Source organism: Ursus maritimus, unplaced genomic scaffold (assembly GCF_017311325.1).
Source record: "Ursus maritimus isolate PB19 unplaced genomic scaffold, ASM1731132v1 scaffold_2, whole genome shotgun sequence".
In the NCBI taxonomy this organism is placed as follows: Eukaryota; Metazoa; Chordata; class Mammalia; order Carnivora; family Ursidae; genus Ursus; species Ursus maritimus.
The window spans coordinates 97,357,791-97,379,897 of record NW_024424452.1 but is presented as its reverse complement, the minus strand read 5'-3'; the positions used below and the strand labels follow the sequence as shown (position 1 = coordinate 97,379,897).

General features: G+C 34.6%; 1 protein-coding gene across 1 annotated transcript in view; it reads left to right on the top strand.

Annotated features, from left to right (window-relative positions):
- Positions 1 to 22,107, top strand: part of ZBTB41 (zinc finger and BTB domain containing 41) — a 47,054-nt gene that overhangs the window by 7,518 nt on the left and 17,429 nt on the right. The window contains exons 3-10 of the mRNA XM_008685084.2: positions 2,412 to 2,619; positions 3,338 to 3,407; positions 5,486 to 5,633; positions 7,965 to 8,094; positions 12,491 to 12,586; positions 13,945 to 14,051; positions 15,699 to 15,804; positions 21,723 to 21,811. Of these exons, the coding sequence (XP_008683306.1) occupies positions 2,412 to 2,619; positions 3,338 to 3,407; positions 5,486 to 5,633; positions 7,965 to 8,094; positions 12,491 to 12,586; positions 13,945 to 14,051; positions 15,699 to 15,804; positions 21,723 to 21,811 (954 nt within the window). The remainder of the gene's footprint in view (positions 1 to 2,411; positions 2,620 to 3,337; positions 3,408 to 5,485; positions 5,634 to 7,964; positions 8,095 to 12,490; positions 12,587 to 13,944; positions 14,052 to 15,698; positions 15,805 to 21,722; positions 21,812 to 22,107) is intronic.

The window sequence follows — 22,107 nt, the reverse complement described above, 5'->3', positions numbered from 1 at the left end:
CCTAAGGAATTTATTTCATGAACGCTAATGACCTTTAGTTTGTAAAACACTGATTTAAACCATAACATGGCTCAAGTCTTGTTCTGTAGAACCTACTTATTTGTGATGTTTCAGATTTCACTTTGGGACACACAAGAACACCTTTCTCTCAATAAATTCCAGTATTAAATCTCATCCCTTGAACACAGCAAAGGAAGTGGTGGTGGTAGGGTATGTGTATGCATGTGTAAATGGAGAGTATGCCCCAGCAGTGGCAAAGAGAGGACAGAGATACTAGGCCATTTTAACAATGGCAGAGGGCAAAAGTGAAGTTCTTACAGTGTTCTCAGAGAGCTGAAACTCCACTTTGATCTACTATAATGTATATTCATAAATCAGCTATGTCCATATTTATATTTGAAGTATACCTATATGTCTGCACTGTGACTAATAACCACATAATAAAAGTAATAAATGAGTAATATTTATTAGTGCTTCCTAAGTGCTAGAATGTGTATATTAACTTGTGTACTTCTCACAACCCCATGCAGTATTAATAAACTCAGAGAGGTTAAATTATTAGCTTAATTAAGATCACACAGCTAATTTAACAGGTGACCATTGAGTTTTCTGACTATATGTATGTAAATAATGCATCAACTTGCATCATCTGTGTGGTCTATACATAAATATCTAGTGGATTTTTCATCATATTTCTGTTTTTCTTTGCCTGTAATTGTCAGCCTTCCCCTTCCCTTAAGGTAAATATTTTGGTTCCCTTTCCTGGGTTATTCTTTATGTAAGTGCAGTGGGATTAATTTTTAGGTAACATACCACGTTTATTAAATTTAATCATGTGTAGATATATGTAATAGATTGGTGAACTCATTTATTTTACTAAGTAGAAAAAAATTACGATTATCTTTTTTCTTTAGTGGTTTGGAATATTTTGGGTTTTTTCTAATTTCCATGATACATAGATAATTTTTTCTAAATATATGACTGAAATGCTGCTACACTTCTACGTTAGCTTTGGCCTGCAGAAAAATTTATACATTTATTTTTCAGAGCAAAGCTAAGTTTTTGATGGAAAACTGCTGTTACCAATAGTATTTTTTCTTATTTTACTGCTTTTTGCTCAAAAGTATCCTTCGTTGAAATTTCTGCTTTAAGCTGCTAGCCGTGCACATTCACAGCTTTGATTCCAGAGTAATACTAGCAAACATTAATTGATAGTTTATCATGTGTCAGACACTGTTAGGGGTGCTTTAATGTGTATTGATTCATGTATTCCTATGACAGTCCTATGAGGTAAATATTTTCATTTCATATTTTCACTTGAGAAAGATTTTAGGCATAGAAAGGTTATTTGTCCAAGGTCCCATAGCCTGTTACTTTAAGAGCTGGCATTTATATCTAGGTGCATGGACCCAGGGTCTGTGCCCTTACCTGTGATGCTGTTCTGTCTCTGGACTTTAGAAATTTCCATTCTAAATAATGATGTGAAAAAATTTTAGTACAAATAGGAAAATAAATAAAAATTAAGCCAAATATATATTTTTTTATTTCATTTTTTATTGTAACTTTTTTCCCTGGAAAGTTCATGTTAAAATTTCTTGATTTTTTTTTTTTCCCCCTGCTGGAGAAACCTGTAACATTTGTACAGAATTTAGATATGCATTCAGATTATAATACAAATTTCACTTAGTATGACTCTGGGTGTCAAAGCATTATACCAGTTCATATTTTCCTTTTCGTGCTTTCTTTGATACTGCCCGTATATGTTGGCTTAGCAGTTTAGCTTATTAAGCATGCATCAAGTGCAGGTGATTTACTTGTTTTCCAATGTCTTATAAGTTGGATAGATCTTACATGAATATGCTGTAGTGAAGTATAGGTTTTGTTGAGTATTCTAGATATGTGGTACCATTTCCAGATTACTTTCTGTGGGAAGATAGATAAAACTTCCTATATCAGAAAATACAGAAGTATATTATTTTGCCTTTTTAGGGTATTTTTAAAAGGACTGTCAAATCTGAAAATTTCTTTCAATTCAAGTAAATCTTAAGTGATGACTAGGACTTTTGATGAAGATCAATGTTAAATTAAAAAATACACTTTAAAGTTTTTTTAAGTTCAGAGAATTTGCCAATGGAATTTTAAGCAAATTTACCCAACGTCTTGATTTTTAAAATGTGTAAACATGAATAATTTTTTTTTTAATGACCCAACTTTTCAAGGAAAGCAGTGAGATCAAAGTAGTAAGTCTTGAAGTTTATCAGACATAAATATTTAGGTAAACTTTATTCTATTTTTGTGTGGGGGTGTGTGTATTAAATGTTATTAATCATGAGATTTTTATTCCACTGTCAAATTTCAGTCACTGCGTACTAAATGTACTGAATTTAATTTTAATTTATCTCTTTTTGTAGGGAAATATGAGAGCCACACACGTGTTCACACAGGTGAGAAGCCCTTTGAGTGTGATATTTGTCACCAGCGCTATTCGACAAAGTCTAACCTAACTGTTCACAGAAAGAAGCACAGTAATGAAACAGAATTTCATAAGAAGGAGCACAAGTGCCCTTACTGTAATAAACTTCATGCAAGCAAGAAGACTTTAGCCAAGCATGTTAAGAGGCAAGTATTATCTTGCTTCCATAATATACTTTATTGTGTCTTCTAATTTAAATATGGAGTAAGCTAAAAACATCTATGGAGTGCTTGTCTCCGATTCTTTCTTTGCTTAATATTTTGCAAACCATTTTGAGTGCAAATATATTTGATTACAAATTTATTAAGAACAGCAAATGTTAGTTTGTTTTTTATTAATGCTCTTGAGATGAAGTTTTTTGATGTTGAAGTGAGAAGTATAGAAGTAAGACAGCATTTTGGTTATCCTGTTTTTTATTTTGGGTTTTGGCAAGTTTATTTTCCAAATACATGGTTTTAGAACTTTAGGAAACTTATTTCTCATTCTCAGTTTTGTCTTTAGTATATAAAAATTTGTGAGAGAAAGCATGTTTAGTACAGTATTGAATATTTAATTTTAAGAAAGGAAATTTACTGAAATTTGGATCAAAAAAAAAATCAAGTGAATTACCTTGAAGATTATCTGTGAATAGCTAGGTTCCTGAATGTATTTGAAATATTAGACTTCTCTTTGACTATTTCTGCATAAATTTAGACATATACATTTTTAAATGTTAACAATACCTATATTCTTAAGGTATTTACATGTGCTTGTGTCTCTATGAAAGGAATCAGTGCCTGATTCTTACAATCACTGTCAACAGATCATATGGAATATAGACTTAACTAATACAGTCTTTTCCTAATACTCTGTTTTTTCTTACAGATTTCATCCTGAAAATGCACAAGAATTTATTTCCATTAAGAAGACCAAGAGTGAAAGTTGGAAATGTGATGTAAGAGCTTTTAATTTGTAGTAGAAAACCAAAATAAATGTAATATTACCTTTGGGGAAAGTAGTTAGATTTTAAAGTAATATAAACCTAGCTTATCTCACTTTTAGAATCTTTCTTCTATACAAAGTTATCCTAATATATGTAAATTTAGCCCCATAGAGGTTAGTTTTTAGATGGTGGACCTAATGGAAATCTTAGTTTTTATTTTTAATGTAAGTACCATACCATGTGCTTATAGTTGTGTATGTAAACTGACATTACTGTATAAGTAGGAGTTAAAGTGTTAGAATTTTCCCTCCACTTCTGGTTATCTGTCTTAAAACTTAGTGGTCTTTAACAACCGTTTTATTATATCCCACCATTTTGTGGGTCAGTAATCTAAATTTGGAGCACAGCTTTGCTAAGTGATTCTGTTCCACATGGCGTCATCTGAAGCCACTCAGTTGTTTTCACCTGATATAGGTGGTCTGGTTTGGTTTGGAGCCACTTCCAAGTGGCTCACTCACACAGCTGGAATTTCATGTTGGCTGACAACAAGGAGCTCAGCGAGGACAGTTGGCTAGGGACCTTGATACTTCTCCACAAAAGTCTCTTCATGAAGCTACTTAATCTTCTTTCTACCATGGTAGCTAAGCTCCAAGAAGCCTAAGTAAAAGCTATCAGACTTTTATTTTTTAAAAATTTATTTATTTTTAGAGAAAGATCACACGCAAGAAGGGGGAAGGAATAGAGGGAGAGGGAGAGAATCTCAAACAGACTCCCCACCAAGCATTGAGCCCAACATGGGGCTCAATCCCACGACCCACGATCACAGCCTGAGCTGAAATCAAGAGTCAGATCCGTAACCAACTGAGCCACCCACACATCCCAAAACTATCAGACTTTTTATGGCCTAGCTTCAGAAATCAGACAGCATCAATTTCAACACATTCTGTTTTTCAAGCGAGTCACTACAGCCAGGTCAGATTTAAGGGGATGGGGACTAGTTTCTGTTTTTCCAGTAATAGCAAAGAATTTTTAGATATCCTGCCACATCCCCTAAAGTACTTTTTCATTATATAGGTAACTATTGTTTGAAGGAGTCACAGGCCATCATTTGTCTTCTTACTTATAGGGCTTCAGTTTATGTATACAGCAAAATTGTCACCATTTCTGTGATTTCAGCTTCTAGGGATTGAGGTTAATTATTAACTATTTGGATCTACCTAAGTCGCTTTCTTCTCCTTACTAAGCTTCATCATCCTCAGCTGTAAAATGATAATAAATATAACTACCTCATAGGATTATTGTGAGAATTAAGTAAAATAAACCATGAATTATTTAGCATTGTGCCTGGTGTATAGTACATGATATATTATTGTTTTGTTGTTGTTGTCATCATCGTCGTTATAGCAGCCCCTTCTCCCTCCCCTTTTATAATAAAAAAAGTTAAGACTTTATTTTTTTAGAGCAGTTTAAGTTTTATAGCATAATTTTTGAGGAAAGTATAGTGATTTCTCATAACCCCCTGCCTCCACAAATGCATAGTTGCCCCCATTATCATCATCCCCCCAAAGTGGTATGTCTGTTACAATGAAGAACCTACATTGACCTCCACCTTTTTAAATCTCATGTCTTCCAGATTTCTTTAAAAACCTATATCTCTTTCTCTTGACCACTTCAAAAGATAAATTCTAAAATTATTTTTCTGTGGTTTCTTATTCCTGTTTCTAATTAAATATATGGCAACAATAATAAAACATTTTATTCATGACATATAAGTGATTTAAAATATAAATTTAATGGATTTTAGAAATGTTGACTAGAATTAAGGTACTAAGATTACTGTGTAATCCTAGAAATTAGCCTATTAGAAATGTAAGGCGTTGAAATTCAGCTGCCTTTAGTACAAATTTAAAATAATTTCATACTATAATTTCTCTAAGGCATTTTTTTCTGCACAACGAGAATTTGATTATACTTTTGGTAACTTTTCTGTTGGGAGAAATTTCTCTTGATTTATGTTTATTCATATCATGAGCTTGGTATTTTAATATTTAATTCAGGTTCCCTTACGTTTTGTGTACATTTTCTTTTAGATTTGTAAGAAATCTTTTACTCGAAGACCACACTTGGAGGAACATATGATTTTACATTCTCAAGATAAGCCTTTTAAGTGTACCTATTGCGAAGAACATTTCAAGTCACGATTTGCACGGTTAAAGCATCAAGAAAAGTTCCATCTGGGTAAGCAAATTACTTTTTCTAAGAGCAGTCATAGCAATAATTTTTTTAAAAAATTTTTTTTAAGATTTTATTTTTTTATTTGGTGGGGAGGGGCAGAAGGTGAAGGAGAGAATACTAAGCAGACTCTGTGCTGAGCACAGAGCCCGACGTGGGGCTTGATCTCACAAGCCTGAGATCGCGACCTGAGGCAAAAACAAGAGTTGGATGCTCAACCGACTGAGCCACCCAGGCACTCCAGTCATAGCAATTTTGATTATCACATCATGCTGGAGGAGTCTGCTGCTGTTGAACCACTTAGGAGAAGGAAGTCAGAGAAATTGGGAGGAACACTGGATTTGCTGCTGTTCCTGCAGATGAGTAAATATGTTTATTTTCTGTTTTGGTGGCAGATGTGTCTGTGGTCATAAACTGTATTTATTCACGGTTGATCGTTGGATAGGTCTATGCTTGAAGAAGGTATTTTGGAAAAAACTCATTTTCCAGGGAATGAAATAAACCTAGTGTATGGGGAATTCAGTATTGTATTTGACGAATCCTCTAATGCTTATGGCCATGGTGGAAACTTGTGTGCTAGATGGTAGTACAATTAGGTACATTTATGACAATTAATACTGATAGGGAATTACTGTCATCCAAAGTGGAGGCTATTTGCTCTGCAGCATTGGTGGTATAGTGGTGAGCATAGCTGCCTTCTCAGCCTTTTTCCTGTCCTAGTCAATGTTTTTATTGACAACTTAGATAAAAATATATACTTCATTCTTATGAAATTTATAGATGACATAAAGCTGGCAGGGGTAATTGATATGGCAGGAAATAAAAATGTAAAAAAAACCTTTGTGCTATAGAAAAGGTTAAAACAAATTAAGTTCAAATTAATTAAGAGTAAATACAAAGTCGTAAACATGGGAATTATCTGACTTTTAGTCGTTGGGGATTGCAGAACTGTAAAATGGTACAGAATCCAAACTCCTCTATTTATAGATGGGCTTAAAAGCAGAAGCTTTTTAGGCACAATCTGAACCAATAATATCATATGGCTGACGAAAACCACTGTAGTTTTAAACTATATTAATAAAAATTTATTGTTCAAAATCAGGGAGATAATTAATCTCTGCATATAAGTATAAAAATCATAGTTGGCTTTAAAGTCCGATCTTCTAATTTTATCCTATTTAGAGAGTTGGCATGAGAACTGCTTTTGTAACTTCCCAGCATAGCTTCATAAATACAAGTTCAGGGAGGTTTAGCTGCATACAAAACTGGGTATCTAATATAGGGGGGAAAACATAGGCATTTCCTTTGAAGAACTGGTAAGTAACTGAACATGAAAGAGAATGCTCCTTTCTTTCTTCACCCAGCTGGAGCCTTTAGGAATAGATACGGTTATTTCACTCTTTGCCTAACATACATTTGCCATAATATACTCATCTTGGAGCTTTTCACTTTTATTTGCTTCATCTGTTTAACTGTGTAAATGCGGAATCTCTTTTTTTCCAACTTCTTGGAGTTTTTTGGGGGGAGAGGAATGTAAGAGGAGGTGGAGGGGTTTTCCATAGCATTACTTTACTTAACCCAGTGCTAGATATGAATTAAGAATCAATAAATACTTGTTGCATTGATTAATAAATGAATAAAAGGCTCAGATCTCATGGAAGATGAAATATTAGAGATTTTAAATGAGAATATGTTAAAGATAATACATTTTGAGGTCATCTCTCAAAAACATGTTGAAACTCCCTCAAAACTACTGTGGCTACTGAAAAATTCTGCTTATAGATATGCTTCTGAATTTCAGTGTCCCAATGTCATTTTCTTTCCATTATTCTATTATGATTAATTTCTCATTAGAATTCACAGTAGAGTCTACAGTATTTTCAGTCTAGGCAACATCATTAAAAATTTGTAGTTTTGAGGAACAATAGTTCATTTCCAGTTTATAAACTCTCTGAAGTCCTTCGTTTATTCTTCCAAAGTTTCTCAGTACCTTCTTTTCCCCAAAATCTGGTATATAACATTTTTTGCTTTGTTCCATTCTGATTTCAAACTAGGTACTGGCCATTTCAGTTCCATTAGAACTGGTCATTAGATTATATAGCATTTATTATATTAGATGCCACACCCTAAACTCAGCCCTAGACACTTAGGGATGATTGTAACTTGCCTAATAGGAATAAACAATCTAGAAGAGAAGAGAATACTATAAATGAATTACTGCATTGTGTTATAATATATGTACTTACAGTGGTAGATATACATTCATAACACACCTATTAAATTTAACTTAGTATCTATTCTTTAAACTTTGAATATACACTCTTCTTTCCTTTTTAGGTCCTTTTCCGTGTGATATATGTGGTCGCCAGTTTAATGACACTGGAAATTTGAAACGCCATATAGAATGTACCCATGGTGGAAAGAGAAAATGGACTTGCTTTATCTGTGGAAAATCAGTACGAGAAAGGTGAGGAATTGTCTATACACCCAGAAAAATCCTGGTAACTGTTATATAGAAATAATTAATGAATATAGTTTATAAGGATTAGGTAATGCCAGATATAAGATATTTAAATTATACTTTAATTTGAAATTTAAGGACAGAAGAAGAAATAACATAAAATGCTTAGAAGATGATATGAAGTCAGAATTTGCAGGTTTAGATGGTAAATTTCGCTTGGATACCACTTTGTCTCTTTCTGAAACCCCACTAAAACTGCATTAAAGGTTATTGATTGATTGACTGATTTAAAAGACAGTAAGCTACAAAGAACAGGAAGAACAGAAATGTACACATAGTACACTCAGGTTACCTACTGTGAAGCCTAGTCATCAAGGCCCACTTATGCATGCTCTTTGATTGTGCCATCTACTTTTTAGTCTATCACATATAATGATGGATAGATAGAAGAATTAAACAAAGAAGGAAAACATTTAACATGGAAGCTAGATTCTAACACAATCAGGAAGAAAAAAAGTCCTTGAAGGAAACAGATTATTCAGAAGGAAGAAAACTTACAAAAAAAGAAGTAAACAACTGGTTGCTTCATGAGAAATATTCATATTATGAATTTCCCCAGTTGAAGATCTAGAATCCATTAGACAAGAACAGGGTGCTATAACGAATCAGAGCTTCCAGAAATTCAAGGCATGATAGACAAAGACCTTCATGGAAGGATTGAAGAACAAAGTTGAAGGAATCTCCCAAAAGGTAGAGCAAAAAGATACAGAAGTGTAAAATAAGGATAGACTATTAGAGAACCAGTCAAGAGGTCCAGAAAGAAAGAGCGAACAACGAAAATAGCAAGGGAAAAAATCGTCACTGAATAATTCAAGATAATTTCCCAGAACTGAAGGACATGAGTTGCCAGAATAAAATTACCCATCAAATGCTTAGGACATGAGATGAAAATAAACCTACTCCAAGATACATCACTATGATATTTCAGAACACTGGGCACAAAGAGAAGCTTCTATATGCTTCTAATTGTTCAGGGAAAAAAGATACATATGCTGAATTATAAATTAGAATTACTTGGACATCTCTTTAAACAGCAACACTAGAAATAAGATGATACAGTTGTACTTTGAAGATTGTTAAAATTATTTCCAGCCTAGAATTCTGTTTTTAGTCAAACCAACAATCAAGTCTGAGGATCATTAAGACATTTTTCATGATATCAGAAAGTTGGCCTTTGATGTACTCTTTCTCGTGAAGCAACTAAAGGGTATGCTTCACCAGAATGAGAAAGTAAACTGATGAAGAGGAATACAAGGGCTACAGGAAATAGAAATTCTGATACTGGAAAGAGTTAAAGGGAATTCATAGGAGGATGGTACATGAAGTTTCCAAGTTGTCAGATGTGCAACATATGTATAACAATGGGTAGTCAGTCCACACTAGTAGTAGTAATTTCCCGTGACAGATTGAGGGTTGTCACTGCTAAGATCCCTGCTGGCATGTTTCCTCTTCTAACTAGGGGACAGAATGCGAGAGTAGGTCTGACCCCAAAATTTATTTTTTATTTTCTGTGGTAAGAACATTTAACATGAGATCTACCCTCTTAACAAATGTTGAAGTGCACAATACAGTATTGTTATTAAGTTGCAGTATTAAGTTAGTAATACCGTATTGTTACTGTAATAAGGCACAGTGTTGTACAGCAGACCTCTAGAATTTACCCATCTTGCATAACTGAAACTTCATACCCATCGAATAGCAGCTCCCTGTTTCTTTTTCCCTGATTTAAATTCTTATCTACACTCTGCCACTGTATAGTACCTGTGTGCTAGTGAGGTTCCTACTATTACATTTATGCCTTGCTACTTGATTCAACTAAGGATACTCGTTCCATTTCACAGAAATGTTCTTTTTTGACCTGTGAGAATTAGAGGTAGTTCATCGTAAGTTTAGAAGCAAAATGTATACAGCAGCCTATTTACTTTGGTTGTATTTCTCTCAGACTTCTAGTACCTGATCCACTCTAGGTTGTCAGATGCTCTGATTGTGATGAACCCTCTTTTCCAGTATTTGTTTATGGCTTTACCCACTAACATGTTGGAAAGGGCTCTTTCCAGTGCTCAGGCAAGCTACAGCCAGACTTTGATACAGAGACCCTGTTCATACTATCTTGTGGGTTCTTTAGCTAATAGTGGCAGTATTAGATTTGTGCTTGCTACTCAGTTTTTCAAAAATAAAACAGTATATTGTTTAGTGATATATACTACTAGCTGGTAGAACAAAGAAGAAAGGAAATGGGGGGCACCTGGGTGGCACAGCGGTTAAGCGTCTGCCTTCGGCTCAGGGCGTGATCCCGGCGTTGTGGGATCGAGCCCCACATCAGGCTCCTCCGCTATGAGCCTGCTTCTTCCTCTCCCACTCCCCCTGCTTGTGTTCCCTCTCTCGCTGGCTGTCTCTATCTCTGTCGAATAAATAAATAAAATCTTTAAAAAAAAAAAAAAAAAAGAAGAAAGGAAATGGTTAACAGAAATGGTTATCTTGAGAGATCAAGGGGGAACAGGTAGAGGCATTCTAAGGTATAGCAATGTTCTAGGTCTTATCCTGCATTTAAGTGTAAAATAGCATTCTTTAAACAATATGTATACATTTTATATCCTTCAGTATATAAAAGTTCCATAATTTTAAAACATTAGAAATGCCATGTTCTTAAAATACCAGATTGATACAGTGGTAAAATAGGAAAATCAGTATGCTATATTTACATGAAAACTTACGGATGGATAGTTTATTTTATGCATTATACATTCTTTTCTTTTTAAAGGTCTTTCTATACAAACAAAAAGCTCCATCTTTTTACTTTTAATTACTTAATAGGTAGGGGTCTAGGAATAGCTTTAGGGATAATTTCCACAAAGCAGAATATACCTGCAGACGCACCTGTCAGGTGTTGCTGGGCCTTGTAGAAGAGCACCATCTACTGGCATAGATCTGCCCTCATTTTAGGTTCAGCCTTAACTGACTCACTAGATTTGGGATTAAAATAAAAACGAAGTAGTAGAAACAGTCAGAAGCCTGCAGAGGTCAGACACATTGCCTGCCCTACTTTCTTTTCTCCCAGAATAACTTTGTCTATCCTTACTCAGCACTTTAGATATGTAGGAAATCAAACTATAGGAATGCCATCTATGTATTTGGAGCAGCAGTGGTTATACAATAGCCTGCCAGAAGTTCAGAAGTAAAACCAATGAATCACCAAAGTAATAATTAGTAAAAGCTTATTGTATATATGTTAAAAAGACAGTTTGTGAACCAGGAGCACTCAAACCAAAACACAGAATGAGACTCGGGTATATTGTTACATGCAGCTTACACAATGAGAAAGCCCTGACTATTTATTCTTCACAGTGGTTGGTTGTGAATTTAGGATTTTCTTAAGTGATAGGGAATTGGTTAATGGTTACCTCACATCAACCTTGGGAAACAGTGTTAAGTTTTGCCTATATGATTTTCAGAGGCATAAACAAATGACCCAGGGCAAGTTATCCTTGCAAAATAAGCTACATCAGGCTTTATTTTGGGGACTAAACTGGTTTTGTCTGCTCAGGGAATTTTCAAGGCTGGTGTCTGTTTGTTTTTTATTTTAACAAGTCCATCCCAGTCAGTAGGACTGGAGGATTTAAGAATGACAGTAAGTGTGTTCTTTATACGGTTTCCCTTTTTCACATTGGCATCTGGAAGTTTTAAGTACCTGTAAAGCTTTCTTTGCCTTAAAACATTCTTTTCAGATACTGAGCACATATTTGAAAGGAATAATACTGATAAACTGGATTGCTTATATATTATTAAATTCTCTCTGCTAAAATTCACATCAGTTTTGCTTAATGCAATAGTAACAGTTGAGCATTTTTCATTGTACTTCTTGATAGCTGCTTAAGCTGTATATTTAACTCTTTGAGCAAACTGATGGCAAAGGAAGCCTTAGTTAATTTTGTGTGTGTGTGTGTGTGTGTGTGTGTGTGTTTAAAGAAGAGAGACAAAACAGGAATGGTTATATGCTGGTGAGACTAATCCAATAAAAAACAAAAATACTGTAGGAGAAAGAGAAAATTGTCATAATATTTGTTAGCTTGAATACCTCTGAAAATTGTGTTTGAGAGAGAGAGAGAGAGAGAAAGAATGCAAGAAGGGGAAGGGGCAGAGGAAGAGGGGGAGAGAGAATTTAAGGAGGCTCCACACCCAGCACAGTTTGGCTTGATCTCACAACCCTGAGATCATAACCTGAGCTGAAATCAAGAGTCAGACGCTTAACTGACGGAGCCACCCAGGCACCCTTGGAAACCTATGTTTAATATAAAAATTGACATTAAAAAGTCTTTAGATAAATGTATATTTTTTAACACAGGACTACATTGAAAGAACATTTGAGAATCCACAGTGGAGAAAAACCTCATCTTTGTAGTATTTGTGGGCAAAGTTTCCGTCATGGAAGTTCATACAGGTGAGTCAAGCCATTTTTCCCCTATATTAGGTGAGATAAATTATTTTAATTCTCTTTTATCATTGCATTAGTTGTTTGTTGAATTAAAACATTTCTTAGCACAGTTATGCAAAAAAACTTCACTTACAGAATTTTCTCCCACATTACAACTTTTAATAGTCTTTATTCTACAGTACAAAATATTAAATATTTCATCACCAAGTTTGCTAAATGCTTTACTGTCCAAGTCACTGTCATTTAAATGTTTATTTCATTACTTTTCTTTGAATCAAAACTCATTAAAACTTCGATATTTGACCCTTAGTGTATTTCATTACTCTTGATTATCAAAAAATATGTATGAAATATGGCAAAATTGAAAACTGTAGAACTCTCATGTTTGGAAAGTCTTCTGTGTATTAGTTGTAACCTGTGTAGCTTTTTATAGCTGAATCCCTGACCACATTTGTAGTTTATGAAAAGTTGGCCTTTTCCTGAATAAATAATAAGTGACTACCTACTGTGAGACGTGTACATTTTACGTTTATTAATGCTCTTAGGGTTTTTAATCTTAAGGCTTTACTTTTTAAACTTTCATTTGTTATTTACCTCTTTTACCTCTTTTTAAAAAATTTTAAACAGAATATGTCCTTTTTAGATGTAGTTCAGTCAATTTACTGGTTTTAGTTACAGAATCAGTATCTGTTTTGGCAACTTGAATGGGAAAGCTATTTATTTCACTGAGATATATATAGATGGAGGATTATGGTGCTAAAAATAATTCAAGTTAAATGAATTTTAATAATTTAAACCTTTTATAATATCTGTCTCTTTGGGTGAATATAAAATGAACTACTTTGGTTAGTGTGAAGAAAACGTAATTGTCAGAAAGTTGATTACTTATAAAATTTGCTAAATTCTCATCTATTGATTTGTAAGTGGTATCAGTCATCCAGAAACGGGTTAATTCTTAATTATTTGCTGTATCGCCAGTTTAATTCACTTACTCCATTTGTCTGATTCTAATTCCTTCCGACTCATTCCTACTTTTGCTATCTCTGAAACTCCACCAGTCAGATAACAACCCTAGACATTTAGTATGTTAAGTGAAGTAGATTTAGGATCTAAGTCAGGAAGGAAGGACATGTAGACATAGGGTATGTGCAAATGTTGAGGTGTTTTTTTGAAAGAGGTGAGTAGGAACCCTGGATGGAGTTAGGTAGTGAAAGAGTGGGGAGAGATGAAAGTCATAGAAGTGGAGCAAATAATGTACGAGGGTGAGTGAGTAAAGAACCCAGTTTCCCTTATTTAGAGTTAATCAAGATTTTTCCTTTGGTGTTACCAGTTTTTATGGTCTTTAATTTTTTTTTTCTTTATAGACTTCACTTACGAGTACATCACGATGATAAAAGATACGAATGTGATGAATGTGGGAAAACATTTATTCGTCATGACCATCTTACAAAGCACAAAAAAATACATTCAGGTAAGGTGTACTTTGTAATGGTGTTTACAAAATCCTTTAAAAAAGCACGTGCTAGAGGACATACTACATCATGTTTATGTTGGCTATAATTTTAATAATTTGGCATTGATAATGCTGATTCTGAAAACTTTTTTTTTTAAATATCTGAAAGGGACATAATTTTATGACATGTTTTTGTTCACTGTAATTTTAATCATTTGGTTGCCTTTTATGTCTACAGGCTATATTTTGATGTTTGTTTTAAGCAAATTCTCAAAATTTGCATTTTGCATATTATATGGATATGTACAATAATTGGTATTGACATTTCTGTAAAGGGAGATGCCAAGATAACATTTCTCATTTTGATTGGATTTTAAAGAAATTAGCAAAACATATTGGAGAGAAATGATTTAATTGGGTGTTAAAGTTTATGTAATAGTGAATTTTTGAAACCCTGTCTTTGGAAAAGAGTATCTTAATAATCCTGATCAATTTCAGATCTTTATACCATATTTATAATTTTTATATTCTGGGGCTTTCTTTCATATTTTCCTCTCAGATTGATGTTCAGGAAGTGCTAAGAGAGCCAACTATATGAGCACAATAATGGGAAAGAGCCATCTCTATGAGCACGATAGAACAGGTGATTATTATTATAAACATAATCTAAATATAAAGTATGCAACAGATACAATTATTTTCTTAAATGATCCCAGTGAGGTTGTAGGTTGCAGTTGTTATCAACACTTTTAAGAGATGCTAATGGTCTGATGACTTTTTCACTGAAATTATGCATTTCCATTTTTAGGAGGAGAATTCTAAGTTCCTAATTCTAGAGATCACATGCTTTAATTGCATACTGGATTAAGTTGAGACAGTGGTTTTTAAAGGCCAAGCCTTCGTAACTGAATATAAGAATAGAGAATGAGAAATGGGACTCATCTAGAATTTTACTTCATTTTTGTATTTTGGCTCATTACAAATAAACGTGTGAAATCCCCACAGATGAAAAATATTTTAAAAATAAAGTACAAAGAGGGGTGCCACTGAGAGTGGCTCAGTCGGCTAAGTGTCTGCCTTCAGTTCAGATCATGATCCCGGGGTCCTGGGATCGAGCCCCTCTTTGGGCTCCCTGCTCAGCGGGAAGTCTGCTTATCTCTCCCCCCTGCTCCTCCACCTCGCTTGTGCTCTCTCGCTCACTGTCTTTCTCAAATAAATAAATGAAATCTTTAAAAAAAAAAAAGTGCAAAGATCTGAAATGTTCAGGTCCTTTTATCAATAGTACAACAGCCGCTTCTTGATTCAGTTTATTTTCATTTGAAGTGTTTGATGTCTAGACTTAGTATATTCCTAAAAAGTTACTGAGTTTTGAAGTAATTTCATTGATCTTGCTCTGTTACACTGAAAGGTAAGATTTGAAGTCTACAGCAAAAAGCCTATTCGTTCCTTTTCCAAGTGAGGGAAAAGGGCTTGCATCCGTGAAAATAAGCATAGATTCACTGAAGAAAGGTATTTGAGTAAGGAATATAAAGCAGATAGCCCAGATTAAAGGGTGGCTTTACTTTTCTGGTATACTTCCCACCATGTTATCTTACTGTTTGGTAATATATTTCTGGGGGGAAAAACTGAAGTGCATATTATAATCAAAATATTTGGGTCTTTAAGGTGAGAAGGCTCATCAGTGTGAAGAATGTGGAAAATGTTTTGGTCGTAGGGATCATCTCACTGTTCATTACAAAAGTGTACACCTGGGAGAGAAAGTGTGGCAAAAGTAAGTGAAAAAGCAGTTTCCCATAATTACTACACTGGGTAAGTGTAGGTTAGAGGAAAGTTATGACTTGTCTTATAGTTTATTTTGTTTAATTGGGGGTAGGTTAATTAGCTCTCTTTCTCTGGCTTCTATAGCTACTCTGCTGATCTAATGGAATTGAATGAAACATTTTTGTTTTACTTGTTTTCAGTTGACTTAAGGCTAGAGGTGGTAGACATTGAAGTTAATGACTCATATAAAATCTTGAAATTCTTTGGGCACTTCATTTATTTTTGGTTGCTGTGGCTCTTAACCTAAAAATATAAATGTGCTGCCTATATATTATACTTAGTAAGAGCAATTATTGAGACGTGTTTCTAGTCAGAATTTAGATTTCTTTTTTTTTTTTTTTTTTTAAGATTTTATTTATTTATTTGACAGAGAGACAGCCAGCGAGAGAGGGAACACAAGTAGGGGGAGTAGGAGAGAGGAAGAAGCAGGCTCCCAGCAGAGCAGGGAGCCTGATGTGGGACTCGATCCCAGGACCCTGGGATCACACCCTGGGCCAAAGGCAGACGCTTAAACGACTGAGCCACCCAGGTGCCCCCAAATTTAGATTTCTTTTTAACCACACTGAGCATTTAAAATGGTGTTTTATTTGAAGAAGGCATGTGTTGTCCTAAACACCAACTTTTTTAAATTCCAATATACTTAGAATATTATATTAGTTTCAGTTGTACAATATAGTGAAGTGATCATTGTGATAAATGTAGTTTTGAATCCTGAACCTATTTCACATATTCCCCCTGCCCACCTCTTTCTGATAACTATCAATTTTTTCTCTAAGAGTCTGTTTGTCTCTTTTTTTTTTCATTTGAACACCAACTTTTTAATGAAATTTGGATAATCAGGTTTAACTAAGTTGAGTGTTTGAGTGTAAAATATTCAAAGAATCCATGTTCTTGGACTAAGTGTTTGGAACAAATGCTAAGTAATAGACACGGTCCAAGGTGCCAAGAAACTTAGGTTGATATACTGAGCATGACCAACAAGATATACATAGTATCTTTAAATGTAGTAAGTGATAGGCCACTTTGAAGAAGAGTAGGAAGTGCTGATTTGTATCCATTTTTTATATTTTCATATACTGGTTTCTATTTTTTTTTTTTTTTTAAGATTTTATTTATTTATTCGACAGAGATAGAGACAGCCAGCGAGAGAGGGAACACAAGCAGGGGAGTGGGAGAGGAAGAAGCAGGCTCATAGCAGAAGAGCCTGATGTGGGGCTCGATCCCATCACGCCGGGATCACGCCCTGAGCCGAAGGCAGACGCTTAACCGCTGTGCCACCCAGGCGCCCCTGGTTTCTATTTTCTTTCACTGATTTTGTTCAGTGATTCACTCATTGCACCAATGTATTCATTGTAGTCATTGAATTCTTGTATTCATGAGGTGATAGGAATCCTGCTAAGTGCTAGGATAGAAAGATACACATGATGCTGTATAGAAAAGGAAATAAGGGGGCACCTGGGTGGCTCAGTCACTTAAGGATCCAACTCTTCATTTTGGCTCAGGTCATGATCTCAGGGTTGTGGGATCGAGCCCAGCATCAGGCTCTCTGCTCAGTGCAAAGTCTGCTTGTCCCTCTTCCTCTGTTTCTCCTGTCAATCATGTCTGTTCACTCTCTCTCAAATAAATAAATTCATAAAATCTTTTTTTTTAAAGGAAATAAGAATTTCAACACATTGTATGAATGGGTGGAAGATAGACTGAACTGCAGACTCACTTGTTCCTGAGATTCTATAACTTTTTCTCAACCCCCTTTAAAAATTATTCAGTATCTCAGGAGCTCTTGTTATATAAATTACAATATAAAAATTATATTATTGTTTAAGTTATATAAATCGTATTAGAAATTAAATTGAGAAAAAATTAAGTATTTATTAATTCACTTAAAAATAGTAATATACCCATCACATGCTCACATAAAAAGCAATTTGTAAAGAATAGCTACTTTACAAAACAAATTTAAAAATTTTAAAAGGGTGGCATATTTTACATTTTTGTAAATCTCTCCAATGACTTAATAGAAGACAGTTGGATTATCATATCTGCTGCCATGCATTATTTTATTTGAAGTAAATGAAGAAAATCTAGCCTCTCTCTGTACGTAGTTGGTAAAAGGAGGAGTATTATGATAGCAGTCTTAGATAATTGTGGTTATTAGTCATTGCTACTACACCAAAACTGTTTAAGTGCTAGTTTCTTTAAGTTAGTTGCAAGGTGCAGTCTGAAACAAGGTTGATGAAGTTTTCATACTGTACAGTCTATTGGTCTTGTACTTGAATGAATTTTTTTACCTATGCATAAATCGTAATGTGATGCATTTGTCATTTGGAAAATATGAGTTCACTAAGTTATGCCCATTTTCTAAATGTTAGCACATTTCACAGTAGAGGATCAACAAATCACATTTGTTAATATTGCCTTCAATCTCTCAGAAAGGAGTATTGGGAAACTGTCAGCCTCACAAGGGCAGATGCACGTTCTCCAAAATTTTTATTCTAGCTCGAAAGCTCAAACTTTATCATTGATGACAAATATTCCTTTAATTTTCGAGAAAATATCTGCCAAATACTCAAGTCTGTAACTGTGGCTTGTCTTATTCTTTCAAGTAAAATGGTATTTCGTGAAGAAAGTGGCTACTTCAGCTCACAGCTCAGACTCACGTACTTTGGTATATGCAGTAGAAGTGCCTGTGTAGTTGCCACTTCATCACAGAGAACATTACAAAGGCCACAGTCTGAAAGGTTGAAATTTAGTAAAATTAGTAATTTAACTCCTTTACCACATTTTTCTTTTCTTTTGTGAGTGCATGAGTGAGGAGCACAATGACCATTAGTAGATTTTGGTTACCTTGTTTAGAGCTGAGGTACCAGCACTTTACCTGCCATGTCTTTGGTATATGACATTAGTGTAAATGTCAACACAATGGGAAAGGCAAATAATGTTGCAGTATTATTTTGAAAATAACTTTGACCTTGTAAACCTTATGAAAGAATTTTGGGATTCCCTCACTGCCACAAGAGCCTGTGAGCCTATCTGCTGGCCTAGGTAATTATGGAACCAGAACCTTAGGTTCCACTTTCTACAAGGGCTGGCTAATGGTGGAGCTAGAATATGAAGCCTTGCATATCATTTTATGGAACCAGTACTTACTCCTATGTGATAAAAAGCCATTGACGATTTTAAACAAGAGGGTGACACAGTTGGATTTCTTTTGGGGTCAGTCACTCTTATTGGTGTAGGGAGGCTGGATTTGTGGTGGATAAATCGAGGCAAGTAAATCAACCAGTTTAAAGCTGTTAGAATTTAGGAAAAAGATGGTGAGGGCCTAACTAGGGAGTAGCATTAGTAATAAATAGTAGAAGGTACTTATTTGAAAAGTACTTAGTTTTTTGAGAGAATGGGACTAGTCATGGATAATTCCTGTTTTTAAGGAATTCCTCTTTTCAAGTGGGTGGTTGATAAACCAGCCACTGAGAGAGAATATAGAAGATGGACTAAGTTTATAGAGGGAGATGATGAATTGTTTGGTGTGTATTGACTTTGAAATGCTTAATAGAAACTCAAACATAAAATGGGATAGGCAGGGGCACCTGGGTGGCACAGCGGTTAAGCGTCTGCCTTCGGCTCAGGGTGTGATCCCAGCGTTATGGGATCGAGCCCCGCATCAGGCTCCTCCGCTATGAGCCTGCTTCTTCCTCTCCCACTCCCCCTGCTTGTGTTCCCTCTCTCACTGGCTGTCTCTATCTGTGTTAAATAAATAAATAAAATCTTTAAAAAAAATGTGATAGGCAAATCTAAGTCTAAATCTCAGGAGTGAAGTCTGACCTGCGGATAAAGATTTATATGTGAATACATAAAAGCAGATTATCCAGGGAAAGAATGTGGAGTGATGAAGGTTAGCACCCCTCCTCCTACCCATTATTTTCTAATGTTTCTTCTTCACTTTAAAACATTTTAAAATGGTGACTCTATTTCAGTATCCATATCCATTTCTCCACTTTCCATTCACTGTAACAAGCTGTTGCTATACGACCTCTAACTTGACTATACCTGAATTACTGCCAGTATAAGTTCCTTATTGTCAACTCCAATAGACATTTTTAAATCCTTTTCACACTGGGCATCTCAGCTTTATTTGGAGCTGTTTATCACTCCTATCCTGAAAATCTACAGTCTAGTATCCATGTGAGAAGGGAGAGGTACATACATAGGGTCTGACCCATTGAGGTCTTTGTAGAATTTATCTTTGTCTTATGTTCACTGTGAGGCACTTAGAGTGTTTTGAGCATATGTATGTTTAAAACTTCACTCTGCTCATAGTATAGACCAAGATTTCTTAGCCACAGCACTGTAGACATTATGGGCCAGATAATTCTTTGTTGGAGAGTCCTGTGCTCTGTGGGATGTTTATTTATTGGTACTCTTGGCTTCTATCCACTAGATGGCAGTAGCACCTACCTACCCTCAGTTGTGAAAACCAGAAAAGTCTTCAGGCATTGCTAAATGCCTCATGCAGGGCAAAAATTGCCCCTAGTTGAGTACCCCTGTGTCTTTCTGGATGCCCATGGTGACCCTGTTTGTATTTCTATTTGTATTTACTATGGATCTGAACAGAATAAGCCAAACCAAGTATCCTGGTTACAAGTCTTTTGCTAAGTTTGTCAGTGACATTCCCAAGTCACTAAATCTAGATTATCTTTTTAAATGTCTGTTTCATCAGGTAGAAGTGAATTTCTGGAAGACAGGGCCTTGCATAGGGTTTTTGTAGCCACTTTGTAAATGTTGAGTTGAATGACTTGAAAAGTGTGAGTGGCATTTGAAACCTTAGGTGTACTATTGCTATTGAATATTGGTAACGATATGCTGAACATTCCAGTAAGACTGAGTAGATATCTTAAAAGCAAACTGTCTTACAGAACAGTTTAATAGCCTATGTTTGAGTTAATTATTTGGCAAGTACTCATCAGATACAAATTACTTCCAAGGTGAGAGGATAGGCTTTCCTACTAACCACCACTTAAATGCTAATCATTTTACAAATATCTTAATCCTCATAATGAAATTGGAGACGAGGATTGTTTAAATCACAAACACGTGTTCTTAGGTACTGTACTCTACTTCCTGATAAGGTACCTTTGAGTACTTTATAGCTTTTTATGTCTTTTAATCTGTAATAAAAATAAAGGACTGGTATCTCATTCTTTTAAAATTTAGGTTTAAAATTTAAGTTCAAGTTTGTAATATTTATTATTTGTGTTATTAAGTGAACCAATTAGAGCAATGTCACCTTTTTGATGAAGGCACATTTTGAGATTGCTGCCGTTTCTCTTCATTCAGCCCCAGAATCTATTTTTTAAATTTAATTAAGGTATACTCTACGTACAGAGAAATTCATTGTTTGTAGTGTATAGTTCTGCAAGTTTTGACAGATGCATGTAGTCATGTAAACATTACCACAGTCAAGATACAGAATAGTTCTGTCACCCCTAAATTTCCACCAGACCTCTTTGTTCTACTCCTTTCTTCTTTCTTCAACCCATCATTGATCTGTTTCTGTCCCTATAATTTTTCCTTTGATATTTTTAATAGCAAATAATAATAATACGGAAGTCCAATGATTTAAATCTTAAAATTAAGTGGTTTAAAGTTTAAAGTCTAAAGACCTCTTTTTATAGATTTGTTTGTTGAATGTAACTAGAGGAGGAAAAGCCAGAGTTAAGGTTGGTACTTTTAAAAAAGTATTTCCACATTCCTTTGGAGTTCTGTGCTTTATTAATGTGAGAATTATTACGTAATTTTTGTAAATGTTGTAACCTATTTTCATTGTTATTAAAGTTATATTGAAAACTAGATCCTTTTTATGTCTCTTAGATACAAAGCAACCTTTCATCAATGTGATGTTTGTAAGAAAATTTTTAAAGGCAAATCAAGTCTGGAAATGCATTTTCGGACACATTCAGGTAAAAGTTAATGGGTACTTTATTTATATCTTTGTGCAGTTATTCAGGAGTAAAATATGGACATTTAAACTTTGTTGTTCGTTAAAATTTTCTTGTCTTTTCTCCATATGATTTTTACTTATTTTATTAAAATCGACGTCATGAATGAGCAATATTCTGCCCTTTAATTCTCTATAAGCTTCAATATTTTTGAATATTATTTTGTAAAATTTGGGCAAATTTTTCTCCATAGGAAATTTACTCAACTTTCAGCCCTAATTTTGCCCTTTTCTGGATGTGTATGTTTGCTCTATATC